This window comes from Acanthaster planci, linkage group LG05 (genome assembly GCF_054643075.1).
Source record: "Acanthaster planci isolate LZ-2023a linkage group LG05, COTS_SCS, whole genome shotgun sequence".
Lineage (NCBI taxonomy): Eukaryota > Metazoa > Echinodermata > Asteroidea > Valvatida > Acanthasteridae > Acanthaster > Acanthaster planci.
Genome location: NC_141781.1, coordinates 20,151,676 through 20,164,155, shown reverse-complemented (window position 1 = coordinate 20,164,155; position 12,480 = coordinate 20,151,676). Strand labels below are relative to the sequence as shown.

At 41.5% G+C, this 12,480-nt stretch overlaps 1 protein-coding gene across 1 annotated transcript; it reads right to left on the bottom strand.

Moving 5' to 3' along the window:
- Positions 1-548: 548 nt before the first annotated feature.
- On the bottom strand, positions 549-10,242 carry LOC147799210 (uncharacterized). Its single transcript, XM_022254864.2, has 5 exons — positions 10,096-10,242; positions 6,487-6,682; positions 4,166-4,352; positions 3,457-3,564; positions 549-2,182 (listed from the first exon to the last, which is right to left on the bottom strand). Exons 2-5 carry the CDS (start codon positions 6,601-6,603, stop codon positions 1,701-1,703), a joined length of 894 nt encoding a protein of 297 aa, XP_022110556.2. The 5' UTR covers positions 6,604-6,682; positions 10,096-10,242; the 3' UTR covers positions 549-1,700.
- Between the last annotated feature and the right edge of the window lie 2,238 nt (positions 10,243-12,480).

Here is a 12,480-nt window from a genome sequence, read left to right as displayed (position 1 = left end):
TGGCTAAGCAACACAATGCTTTCTTAAAAATTCCACTTGAAACACCAACAAAAGCATCGGCAAGTGTTCATTGTTTAAAACCAAAAAAATTTCAAAAAAATCAATAAAGTAATATTTAATGCATGCATGTATTTGAAACAAAAAATTTAAGACAGCAAAAACATTAAAAAAATTTAAGTTCACAGACCAACAAAACAGAGAGCTCGAAAATTTTGGTGTAGAAACAACTGTAGCATTGGTGTATCGATTTGAGGGGACGGGGGATTAACTAAAAGGACAAGTTTCGGGAGGATTTCCTTCCACCCAAAGCCTGTGAAAAGCACACAGAAAGTTTAGTCTCAAGCTCAGAAATCCCTTTGCCATAGCACTCTTCCAAAACTCTTTGGTAGACTCGGATCCTCCATTTTTGTTGCACATACTAAATTCTTTTAAAAAAAGATACAAATGCATCTTTTAGTAAGAAGTACGCGTAGGTGCACCGTGTGGGTAAAAAGTCTGCCATTTCGGTAAAGACTGCAGCTCAAAAAAGGGCTCCCACCGACTCCAAGTCATTTTCTTGCGTCTGATTAAATCTTTAATATATCACTACATGTTCTTTCAATCAATATGGATAATCGTAAAAGAGAACAAAAAGTGGGAATCTGAGTGTGCCGAGGTTTGCCAAAGAAGGTTTTCTTAAAACTGATGCAAAACGCATGCAATGTTCACGTTTGCCAGAAGCTATGCTGACATCCTAACCGACTTATGTCCTTACTAGCAGTTCTACAGGCAAAACCAAATTTTGGTGTAAATGTTAAGCACAATTAAAACCGCTCACCAGCAATTACTAATGAAAAGTTTGAATACAGGTCTTGAAGAAAAGGATCATTATATAAACAAAGGTAAGAGGATCTGAATTTCTGAGCATACCTGAAGGAAACCTTTTTTAATTGCCTGTAAATCTTTGAGTTTGTCACATGACTTGATTAAAAGTGATGTATTAGCATAAGACAGCCTGAAACCTTAGTCCTTTGTTTAAGTGTGGCCTAAAATGATTGGATTAAATTACGATTAGAGGATCAGCAAATTGAATCCAGATATTGGTCGTGTGTTTCGACCAGCACAAAAAATCTATTCTAGCCCTATGTGAGCAGAAATGTGAGGCCATCACTTTAAACTTCACCACTAATATCTCTACACTGGCAATGCGGCCCTTACAGAAACACCAATAGGAAACTTTGAGACGCTTGGTGGCGACAAACATACCAGTCCTTTCTTACCAGTTCTGAGCATGCTTGCATAGTTCTGAGCACGCGCAATATCTTGAAAAAGGACCGGTATATGTCTACTGCGCGCCACCCCTAGCGTCTCAACGGCTCCTGTTAAACGCAAAAAACAAATGGCCATTTTTTCCCCAAGTAACTCCACGATGACATTCCAGTAGGCCTAAATAGATGGCACTGAACTGATGAAGTGGACAGTGTGTGTATTCAAATAGCAAGTTCATCTGAATAACTGAAACTTTATCATTATAAGAGGTGGTCTCTATTGATTCACAGATAAACTCGTCAGAGAATGGGGAATTTGTTTATTCAATTATTTGAAACTCATTATAGTAAAATCAGGTTAAAGTGGAAATAAGTGACCAAAAATCTACGGAAAAATGTGACGCATGTCTGAACAGTTATACCTCATGCCATGATGTGATCTGTACGTCATTTCTAGATACTGCACATAGTGCACGTTATTTCACGCCCGTTAACGTAAGGGGGACAATGAAGGGATCCGCACACGCTTTCCATGACGTACAGCAGCGCCCCGTACTTGACAGTACTACTACCGACCACTGCCTCGGGCTCCTTGTCCACGCACAAGGCTTCGGTCCGCCCGTGGGTGTAGTATCCGGCCATGAGGAAACCACTGTACTCTACCCTCCATCCGGGAGGGCAGCTGAGCCTGGCCGGGTAAAGCAACTTGGTCTTGCGGACGAGGCGGCACACGGCGCAGGGCACGGCGTGGTTATTCAGATGTTCGGCGTTCTTGTGGGAAAATGGATCGAAACTGCTAACTCTGTACTCCGTCCCATATAAGTATGAGTACGAGTTGAACCCATCCTTGTGGGAGGCCCACTGAGGGTTTTTTGGAAGGCAGAGGAAGTCCGATGTGCCACCGTTATGTGCATAGTATGACGATGCAGCATAACCTACGAACAAAAATGAAGTAAATTACTAAGTGAATGCAGTCGTAAACAGTAGTGTAACAGTTCATGCCTCCGGGCATATCGCGCACTCCTTTCAAATTCTTTTAATACCCTTTTGGTTGGGTGCACTTTAGCAGGTATATAAGACTGCGGCGCGCATTGGGGCGTTAGTTATTCTTTTGGTTTCTTTATTTGTTTTTACTTTTACGTTTGGGTTTCTTTGCTTTAGCCGTGCTCTCTCCTCCAGCACCACACCTGCAGCTGGTCTTATTACTTGGAAGTGTTACCCGGTATTGCAATTTATCTACATTTCTTAATTTGCCTTCTGGATATCTTTATAAATACTTTTTTGCTTTGTGTGATTTTAATACTAAATTTGGGAGGCGCCCCGAAGTCTGTCTTCTTGTTGTGTGCATTTTTGAGGGTTGTTAGTATGTATTCATTTTCCTACGCCCCGGCCTGCTCGGCCCGTTACAGTGGCAATAGAACTATGCTTGATTCTAAAAGGTTTCAATTCCAGTTTTTGTTTTACTTTATTTTACCGTATAGACCAAAGATCAACAGATTGCTCATAATTCATAAGGAGATGGGTGTTATTTAAAAAGGAAAAGGAAGCATAACTTTCAATACATTGAACTCGAAAAGAGTGAAGTTGTTTTCATATAAAATTGAATAAGAGTATGAAGTAACGTGCAAAGTGTTACCATTAAAAAATGAATCGATAGATGAGTTCAAATCATCTTTTATCAACCGATATCTGTAGGTTCACTTTTCCCAATAGCATTTGCTTCGTGTAATTTTACTCTAACAGAGCAGGGGGCTAAATTATTTTTAATATCGCCGCAGTGGATTATTCAATGATCTCTGCGATCATTTTGACCCCGTTTTCGCAAAATTCGAACATATCGTCCTTGGGCATCGCACATTTCCCGAGAGGGTCAACCAAAATACTTTGTTTTACTGCTTTACTCACTACACGCGTACTGGCACACATGTTGCTATGAATTTGACATGACGGTAAATATAAAACAATATGTTCGATTAAGTTCAAACTTCGCAATTTGTAGTGATAAAGTCCGCCTGTATAGGCCTATGAATGGTAAAATTTAATCTTCAAAAAAGCGGGCGTGGCACAGCCGAGCTCTTAGGAGGCGGAATCCATCTGGCTGTGAGATGGGCCAGATAACCAGGCCTTTTTATGGTTAAAAAACTGAGGTGAGGCCACAGAAATCAGTTAAAGCATTGAGTCGAAAGGTGAAAGAACTAGCCATACGTACCTGCATACACTAGATTCGTGTTGTAGTGATTCGGGCAAGTAGTGCGCCCCCATCGGACATAAGTTTCCCCCCCTGTCAAAAGCAACTCTGCTTCCAACTCCTTGCTTTCTGTCACGGTTAAATTCAAAAGGGTTTATATTTATATATATATATATTAAACATGATAATGTCGGTATAAATATTTTAAGAAGGTCCGGTGCACAGGTGATTCTATTTTTAAAAAAGGAACAAAAATAAATACAGTCGATTCACAATAGTGCGCCTCCAAGAGTTTGTACCGCGTTGACCAATCACAGCGCGCAAAATCTGTCTACCGAATGTGCGTCTGAAAAGGGTCGACAGATTTCTTGCACTGTGATTATTAAACGTGGTACAAACTCTTGAGGGCGCATTATTGTGAATTGACTGTATCCTGAAGTTTTTGTAAGATGTTTTTCTTATCGAAGGATTCGGGAAGCGCACTCGTTTTCATGCCAACAACTACAGGAGAAGCAGAATCTTTCGAATCAAGCAGCTGAATTTCATTGCGAATCCCTGCATGTACCATCATTGTATAACAAAAGAAATGCATTGGCTGCAGTGCGTTTAGGACTGGAATAAAAGCCCTTCCAAATAGAAAAGGTTGATTAAAACCAAAGATGACGATGTTCAAGGGAAGACTTACAAAACTCAGTCAACAATCCTACTTCTTCTGGAGCATTTCACGTACCACTTTTGGGAGCGTCCCCGGATGAGAGAGCTTTATCTCGCTGAATTCCGTGCGCAACGGCCACTTCTGTTTCCTGATCTTCTTCACTGCGTAACTGGGAGGATTCCGGGATTCGAACATCGTCAGCAGTTTCCGAGAGGGGTTCCTCCGACAACGCCCAACGATCTTCCTGAAGGACCACACGGCCCTGCGCACAAAGTTTAGTTACCAAGTTTTGACAACGTGACTGCTTCGTGCCACACATCTATTCGTATTGCGGAATAAGGACGCTAGATTCACTGGTAGGTCTATGTGCTGTTTTACACAAATTTTCAGTTCAAAATAATTGTGGGCAAGTATCGAAATTGGTCTTTGGTGTGTCGAATGGAAACGACGCAGATTCCATATCACATCAGAGGCATCGGAGTCATAAGACAGAGGCGATAAGGCATGAGTCGTGCTTGAATGGCGAAGTATTTAGATTGAAGGAATGTTACTTAAGGGACCACACAACAACGATGGGACTTATCGAGACGGAAATGGAAGCTCAGCGCAGTGCTCTGACTGTCCATCGAAACAGAGATGGGTCCACAGAGCCGATAACGCATCGTTATCCGCCTATCCGAAGCAAACCCTCATCGGTTGAAAAGAACTGCGTCGAACGGAAGTATTCGTTTTGAGGGTAGAAATGCAGCGGCAACGCTCATGTTTCCTGGCAGTCGGCGATACGCGGCTAGTGACAAAGGATCACGCGTCGCTAGGGAAATAGCACCCTCCCTTGGTCCTGCTCGACGCTTCTAGTACATTACTATGAATTACTGAGACATAAATGGTGGCGATAGTGCAGTGCTATGATCACGTATACGGAAATAACGATTTGAAACAGGTGCGGCGGTCACTTGACTAGACCCTCGTAAACCGTGAGCAAAAATACTTAATAACTTGTTCATCTCTAAGGTAATGAAAAAATGTATTTCATTTTCGACCTATCTATTTTTTAACTTTTTTTTCAGTTTTAAAATTGTTCAGAACAGCTGGGTGATGCACATCACAAAGAAGAATTTAACCTGCACAACTGAGTCAATTTCATGTAACTTGACTTCTGGTTCCAATTTAATGGGTTAAATTTGATACCGTCCGCGCAGCGCAAGGAACCCTACTCGGTGCCATACTAAGACCAACGGCCGGTAACGCACGAACCCGTACATGCAGACATATGCATACGTATATCATACATGCCAGTACAGTACGTGTGCCTCACATGTATAGAGTACATGCAATCCCTTGCCCCCCTCAAATAGTTTGTCTCTAGTCAGACTGATGTTCCAGACTCGATGCAGCCATCACGCAGCTTTTTAACCGCTTCCGGGGTTTTTGATTGTGCAGACAATTACAGACACACGTTATCGAGTCATGGGACTAGCCCAGCTTTATTAGGAGGATAAGCTGACAACAGAGTCTGCTATCATTGTTGAACATCGATCTCGTCGGGATCCACCGCCCTAAGTGAAACCTCGAGCTGCCCGCCAAAATGCCGTGGCAGTGGGAGATTAGAGGGCGCTGTTGCAGCTGTCGCAGAGGCTGAGTTCGGGCGGCTTGTTCTCGTTTGTTCACGAACAGCTCGATTTGTTGTTCGTGGGTCGGTCGCTCGTACGCCGGGAATGTACAACCGGTTATTAGCGCTAGTAGTTACTTGTGCCAAGCAACATGCAAGATTAAGATGGCAGCGTCCTTGAGCATTCTTGGGGAGTTAATGTTGGATAACTGGGATAATTCCTTTCCACTTAAAAAATTCATTTCTGCCATGGAAAATTATTAATGTTAATTTTGCAAAACTTGCTATTGTCTTCGGCTTTGTAAAGTCATATCGGTACTTTCTGCAGCTGTTCCAAAATAAAATCTCACGAGTGTTTTTGTGTGTTCGTGAAAAATCCTGACGGGGAGGTGGTGTGTGATCCTGTTCCGAGAACAGTGTTCTTGGGTCGTGTTCCCGCCGTTCGAGCGCGAGAACAAGAAACCTGTGTCAAGAACGGACCTCCCGAACTCGACCAGAGGTTAAAAAATGACTTCTTATGAACTTGAAATAATTTTGTTTTCATCTTCTGTCAGCACTGCATCATCACAGAAAATATTAGAACAAATTTAAGCAGTTCAGAGCTTATCGCTGAAACATGAGATGGGCAAATGAAAACGACAGTGCCGTGGTCTGACTAGTGCAGTGCTTATGACTTATCGAGAAAGATATAAGACCGAGACAGATGTTGGACCAAAGAGGCTATGGTGCCGTGCTACGGTATATAGAGATGGGACAGTAGAGGCGAGAGCTCAGTGCAGTGACTTACCGAGACAGAGATGCCAAGGCATAAATTCAGCAGCATTCCTGCCAGAATCAAGCGCCAGAATTTCCCATTCCTCGCTGGGACGCTCTTCGGCGAGAGAAACTTGCTACCGTCAGTCATCTTTGGTGACTTGAGGTTCAGAGCCAAGTCCGTGGGAAGAACGATTCCGATTTCAGCGACTCTGTACACTTGCTTTACTCTGACAGACAAAACAAAAAGTTAAAGATTTTCGTCAGAATTTCAGCACAGATTACTTTGACACTGAAGCCATTCCTGTGAGAAATATGGAATATTTCATTCCAAGTCAAGCCGATTGGAAGGAAGCGGTGTTATGTCATCTGATAATTTAATTTAAGCAATGTAACGTAACCTGCGCCATCAGCCGATGATAATTGGGGCGTGCTCAATTTCTTTCCAATAGAGCTCGTGCTTCATTCGTGACTTCGTTCAGGTATGGTCATGCCCCATAGAGACAACGTTCATTAGAAGCGCGCGTGTGCACTTTATTTTTTAAGAAGAAATTTCCTGGAAGGAGAAGCTTTCGACAACATGTACATTCATTATGCTTGAGCATACCGTACCGCAGTCATTTTCGTATAATTTTGCGCATGAGCTCTTTGGTTGTAGCTGCTGTGCTTTGAAATTTCTGTAAACATTGTTTCATTCGATAAATTGTTTCCGTATTGTGCTGTATTGTGGATTTTTGTTTTCGTTTGTGTGTCCGTAATCCAGTTTGAATTCAGTTTAAATTTCCTAAGCACGATATCGATGAAATACAAAATATTTTGGTCGTTCTCAATGGGAATATGCTGATCATATTTTAAACCATTCATGAATGTTCTCTGTGTGTTCCATCAGGGTACAGTGGTGTTCCAACGGTGTTTTCTGTGCGTTCTACCGGGGAACTGTGGTGTTTCAGCCGTGTTCTCTGCATGTTCCATCAGGGTACAGTTGTGTTCCAACGGGTATTCTCTGTGCGAATTTACAGGTAAGTAGGTGTGAATTCAAATTTCAAATTCACTGTAAATTCACAAATCTAGTGTATATGAAAGATACATACTTGATCGTTTTCAATCCCTTGTAATATAATGCTGTACAATTTCAGCTCTGAAAAGCACTAATCAAAATAAAAGAAATATTAATCGAAGTTCCTCCAAGGAAAATCAGTATTCAAAAGAAAACTTCCAGACAAATGTCAGTATCAATTCAGTGAGTTTACCAGGTATGATGGAATTTAGTTCAGTAGGCGAAATGCCCAACAAATTGCAGTATAAACTCCGGAAAAATCAAGGTTGATTAAAAGTATACCACAAGCTGGAATAACCTGAAAGGTTCAAGGCATGTACATGTAATAGAAGATCTTTACGTCAAAACTTGCGAGTGTTATCACTACGTCTGCTCTCAGTTTTAAAATATCTGACATACAGTTCCATGTAATATCAAATTCGTCCCTCCTTGATTACAAGAATCCGCCCTTGCTAGCTTGCTCATCAACTCTGGGACATCTGCGGCACCACCTCCGCAACTTAGAAGTGAGCCCTCACTGCAGTATGCTGTGAACAAGGTTACCTCGGAATTCAAGAGCTTGCCATCGAGCATAAGGAGGAACGGAACTCAACCAGTCTTTTAAGCCAAGCTCAGATCTTTAAGACCATCTAATTGAAGCAATAATTCCCCAAAATGCCAAATAGTGTGGTACAATAACAAAAATTATATCTCAATCTCAAAAAGTCATTTCAACGAAAACTTGTTAGAACTCAAACAACTATGATCATTGACTTAGTATCAAGTTGATTATGAACAAATCTTTAACAAATCTGTTGATGCTGTTAAAGCCGACAATATCACTTCACCCAGTTTCTTTGAAAATTGCAAACAAAAGCACTGATATAAGACGAAATAACTTGAACTTAAACTCACGGTTTTCTTATCTTGGAATGTCAATCAGCCGCTACGATGATCCTGACAACCAATTTTGCCTCATAAGCAGCCTGACAAATCTGCTACTGGCCGTGGCAAATGGCGCAACCAAAGTACAAAACTCGTGCGACATTGGGATAGGGACTATCAACTGAGCCCACACACCTCATCATCATGATGCATCTCTCAGTTCTCTACTGTCTGTTGTTGTTGTTTTGTTTTAATGGCGCTTTCAGCAACTCAGGCTATTTGCGCCAATAACTGTACGTTCATTCATACACTTTATTAATCAGCATCACATTACGGAGTTAGGAAGAAGGTCCAGTTTTAGAGGCAGGAGGAAACCGGAGTACCCGGAGAAAACCTGCGAGAGCGAGTATGGGCTGGAAACCAAATGCACTTAAAGCCTGGGCCAAGCCGGGACTCGAACCCCGGCCTCATTGGTGCAAAGCGAGGAAAGAACCGCTACGCTAACCTGCTCCCCCTTTCTCTACTGTCTATCGCTGTTCATCACATTTATACTCGGTTGTGCTCTGCTCACATTTAAATCGCCCACAGAACTCCAGCCTTATTTTCTTTATCCACACAACCTGTGACAAGTCTTTACAAAGGAAAGCTCCACTGCAATACAAAAGGACAAGGTAGTGCATCCAAATTCCTAGTCAAAGTGGGTGAAAAATTTGCATGTGCGTACAGAAAGCCATGGCCCTGGTCATTGATGTGTAACCTGAAGAAGTAAAGTAATAAATTAAATAAAACACGAAGAAAAAGTCTTGTGAGTAATGCATGCTAAAGGTTAGTTCAGATGTGTGGGCACAGGAGCTGACACTGAAATAGAAAATATCTGTCATTAATTGACCTAACAGAAAAATAGGAATAAAATATGGAATTAATTAATGGAGAATTCTGACATTTTGTGTTTACTAAGGTGTGCTGCTTACTGTGGTGCTGAATAGGAGAGCAGTATTGGGTTCAGTGCAGTTCGTCTTTTTGGACATAATGTGGGAAACAATTCTAAGTATCTTATCGCTGGATAATTATTGTCAAGTCTGAAAACAAGGAAGCCAGTCGTGATAATGATCCCACGTCCCCCCTCCCTCATTACACAGCCTAGTGTTTCGTGTGCTCTACTGCGGTGCCTGCGTGTTGGTTCAATTTTGGAGGTTTATGTTCAAAAATGTTTGCAGATAATGTCCCAGATTCACTTAAACTAATAATTAATGTAGAATCAGGACAAAAGCCCCACTTCCTACATAGACAAGGATGTCGCAGAAGTTACGTCAGCACTGTCGAAGAAAACGTCGGTACGAAGGCGGTAACATTACTGACTAATGGCAAATGGGACATTGAAACTTGGGTGCTCGGAATTCATTAACAGCGTTCCGTAAAGGAACACAAGTGTTTCCTGATATCGATGTTCTCAGGAATGGTTAGTTCCAAATGGGAACAGCCGGTGTTCCCTAAAAAGGAACGTTCCATGCGTTCCAACTTAAGAAGTTCCCTAACGTGGACGTGCACTGTAAAAACCAACGCGCAGTTTGAACGCGTCTTCGCTTTATACTATGGGCGATCCACAATAGTGCGCCACCAAAAGTTTACAACGCTTTGGTCAATCACAACGGTCGACAGGGCTTCTAGCACGAGCTCTTTCCTGTTCCCACACACTTTGATTGCAGTAAATACTGTACTCACCTTCCGTAGCACACCAGGCTCAGTTACTTGACGAACTCTACCGCCAAACGCAAGTTAGCAGCCGACGGCCGTGCATTTTATATACTCTCCACCGGTGTGAAATATTGAAAGCATATCCGCTGTGTGTGCCACAAATATCACGCCCCGATCGCCCACTCACGTTACATTTTGCACTTCTGATTGGTTCTTCCCAAACAGCCTATAAGCGCCAATTAACCAATTTTTTTCGGCCCCTATGCTATCAAACATTAGCATACACTTTGTCAGGCTGTGATTGGCCCAAGTTTTTATTCTTGATTTTGCATTTGTCTATCGTGAAATCTCCCCCTGGACACGAGTTCGTCTTTGAGTCAGTTCAATGCAGTCGAACTGTAACGAGACTATTCATGAGATCATTCGCTAAAGTTACTAACATGCTGACACTGCTGGTTAGCATTTCTTCCTATAGTAATAAAGCCCTTGGAATGTTTTATGGTACACACAACTGTCTGTCGGGAAGACGAGTGGTCTTTTGAAGAAATCTCCACGCCCCATCATAATTTCCTGTAACAGCACGCATTGTTGTGGACAAAAATGTTGACAACGTCTACTTACATTTAGTGCGGTGGTCAATTCAGATGTCTGTTGTTACAATCTGAAATTTTGTTTTACATTTCGGTGCTTCCGTACGTTTCCCGACCTTCATAAACTAACTCGGAATTGTCTTTCTTTATGAGCTTTATTCAGTGGAAAATTGGAGCACTCTTGCTCCTGTTTTGAATGAATCTTTTAATTTGTGAAATTTAAGTGGCTCTTACACTCTAAAAAGCTGAGGACTTTTTTGCCTGATGTTGGCACCAAGTGAATTGCTTAACTGTTGGGAAAACAGATAATTCAACCGTGTCGATTCTCTCCTGGAACATGGGTAAACCTGTCTCATTTCACTCAACAACTGTAGAAAATGTTATTAATTTTGCACGACCACTTTTTTACCAGGCGTTGCCATTTTTTGGCCCAACAGAGGCTGGGCAAAAAATGCCTAGTATTTTACAATGTAATGGCTACGATAAGCTAGCGCTTAAAAGCTACGTTTACCAATGAAGAAATTATTTTCCTTTAAATTCTAATATTTTCACGTTTTCCCTGGCGTCATTAGCACAAGTAAGGTAACCCTAGCGAACAGTGATACGTGTATATTTAAGGGTTTCTACATTTGCCCACGAATTCAGGTCATTTAATTAGTTTTCGGCATGAAATGGAATTTCAATGTTTTATTTAAGAAAATGCTGGTAGTAAGAACGTGTGCATTGCATACTTTAATTAAGTCATGTTCGAAAATTGTAATTTGGTCAGCGATGCCAATTAATATTTTCTGGGAGACTGCAATTACAGTGAAAACGCTATCATCTTTCCATTGCGTTAAAAAATGCAAATTACTAATTCTCCGTGTTTGTCTACCCAATTAACGTGTTTACGTGTACGCGTACCAGCAAATGCAGAATACTGCTTGCACATAATTTTTGGAACTCTAATTTCTTTTTGTTTGGTTTGGTTTGGTTTGGTTTGTAACATGAATCACACGTACTTTAAAACTGTAACGTTGACTACAGGTCTGAGAGAGGTTTACTTGAGTTACTAGATGCGGCTAGTGATCGCTAGTGATGCGGCTTAGGAATGTCTAGACCTCAGGTTTACAGCCAAAAAAAGGTCACAGAACCTGCGTGTAAAAGACAAAAATTGGATGATGCAGTACTGAAGTGGGAAGTACGATCTGGGTGCTCTCAGCTTATTTATTCTATTAATTAAACAATCTAGGGGTGTCTGGAACAATTCAGCAATTTCCAGCGGTGTGCCACGCGCACGTCTTTGTTTAGTCTCCTGCGGTGCCCAGGCGTAGAGCGCTTGGTTTTCGTGCCCAAGACCAATGGCTGAAAATAAACACTGTACTCAGATACAAGGTGAAAAGATAGATACACTAAGATTTATTACGATCCAAAAACTTAGACTGGCGCTATATCTCTTTACAATACTATTTATACGGAACAACCAAGGTTAAAAGTGGTGCAGGGGATAGTCGCAATTTCTACTCGAACCCCTCCTCAAGGAAAAATGAAAAAAGCTACGCTTATACTCATCGGTGATAAATTTAAAAAAATAATTGGTGATAAGGGAATAAGTCCAGATCGTCACCGTTTTCACGAAGAGACAATTTGGCCCCAAATCATGATATTTTTTCAAATTTCTGGGGTTTTTTGGCGAAAATAAATAGGCTCTGCGATGCCTACAACTTGTATAATCTTTTTTTTTTCCAAATCTACTTAAATCAGCGCAATCACGATGATCTAGTAGGGGCAGAATTCAACTAAACTGCATTTTACTTTTTCACGAAGAGACGCCAAAATGTAT

Excerpts from the sequence above, each read along its gene's own strand:
- LOC147799210 (XM_022254864.2), bottom strand. The coding sequence starts at position 6,603 with ATGACTGACGGTAGCAAGTTTCTCTCGCCGAAGAGCGTCCCAGCGAGG. Across the intron at positions 4,353-6,486 it reads GCCTTGGCATCTCTGTCTCG|GGCCGTGTGGTCCTTCAGGA; the intron begins GTAAGTCACTGC and ends CTTTGTGCGCAG. Across the intron at positions 2,183-3,456 it reads CACGAATCTAGTGTATGCAG|GTTATGCTGCATCGTCATAC; the intron begins GTACGTATGGCT and ends TTTTGTTCGTAG.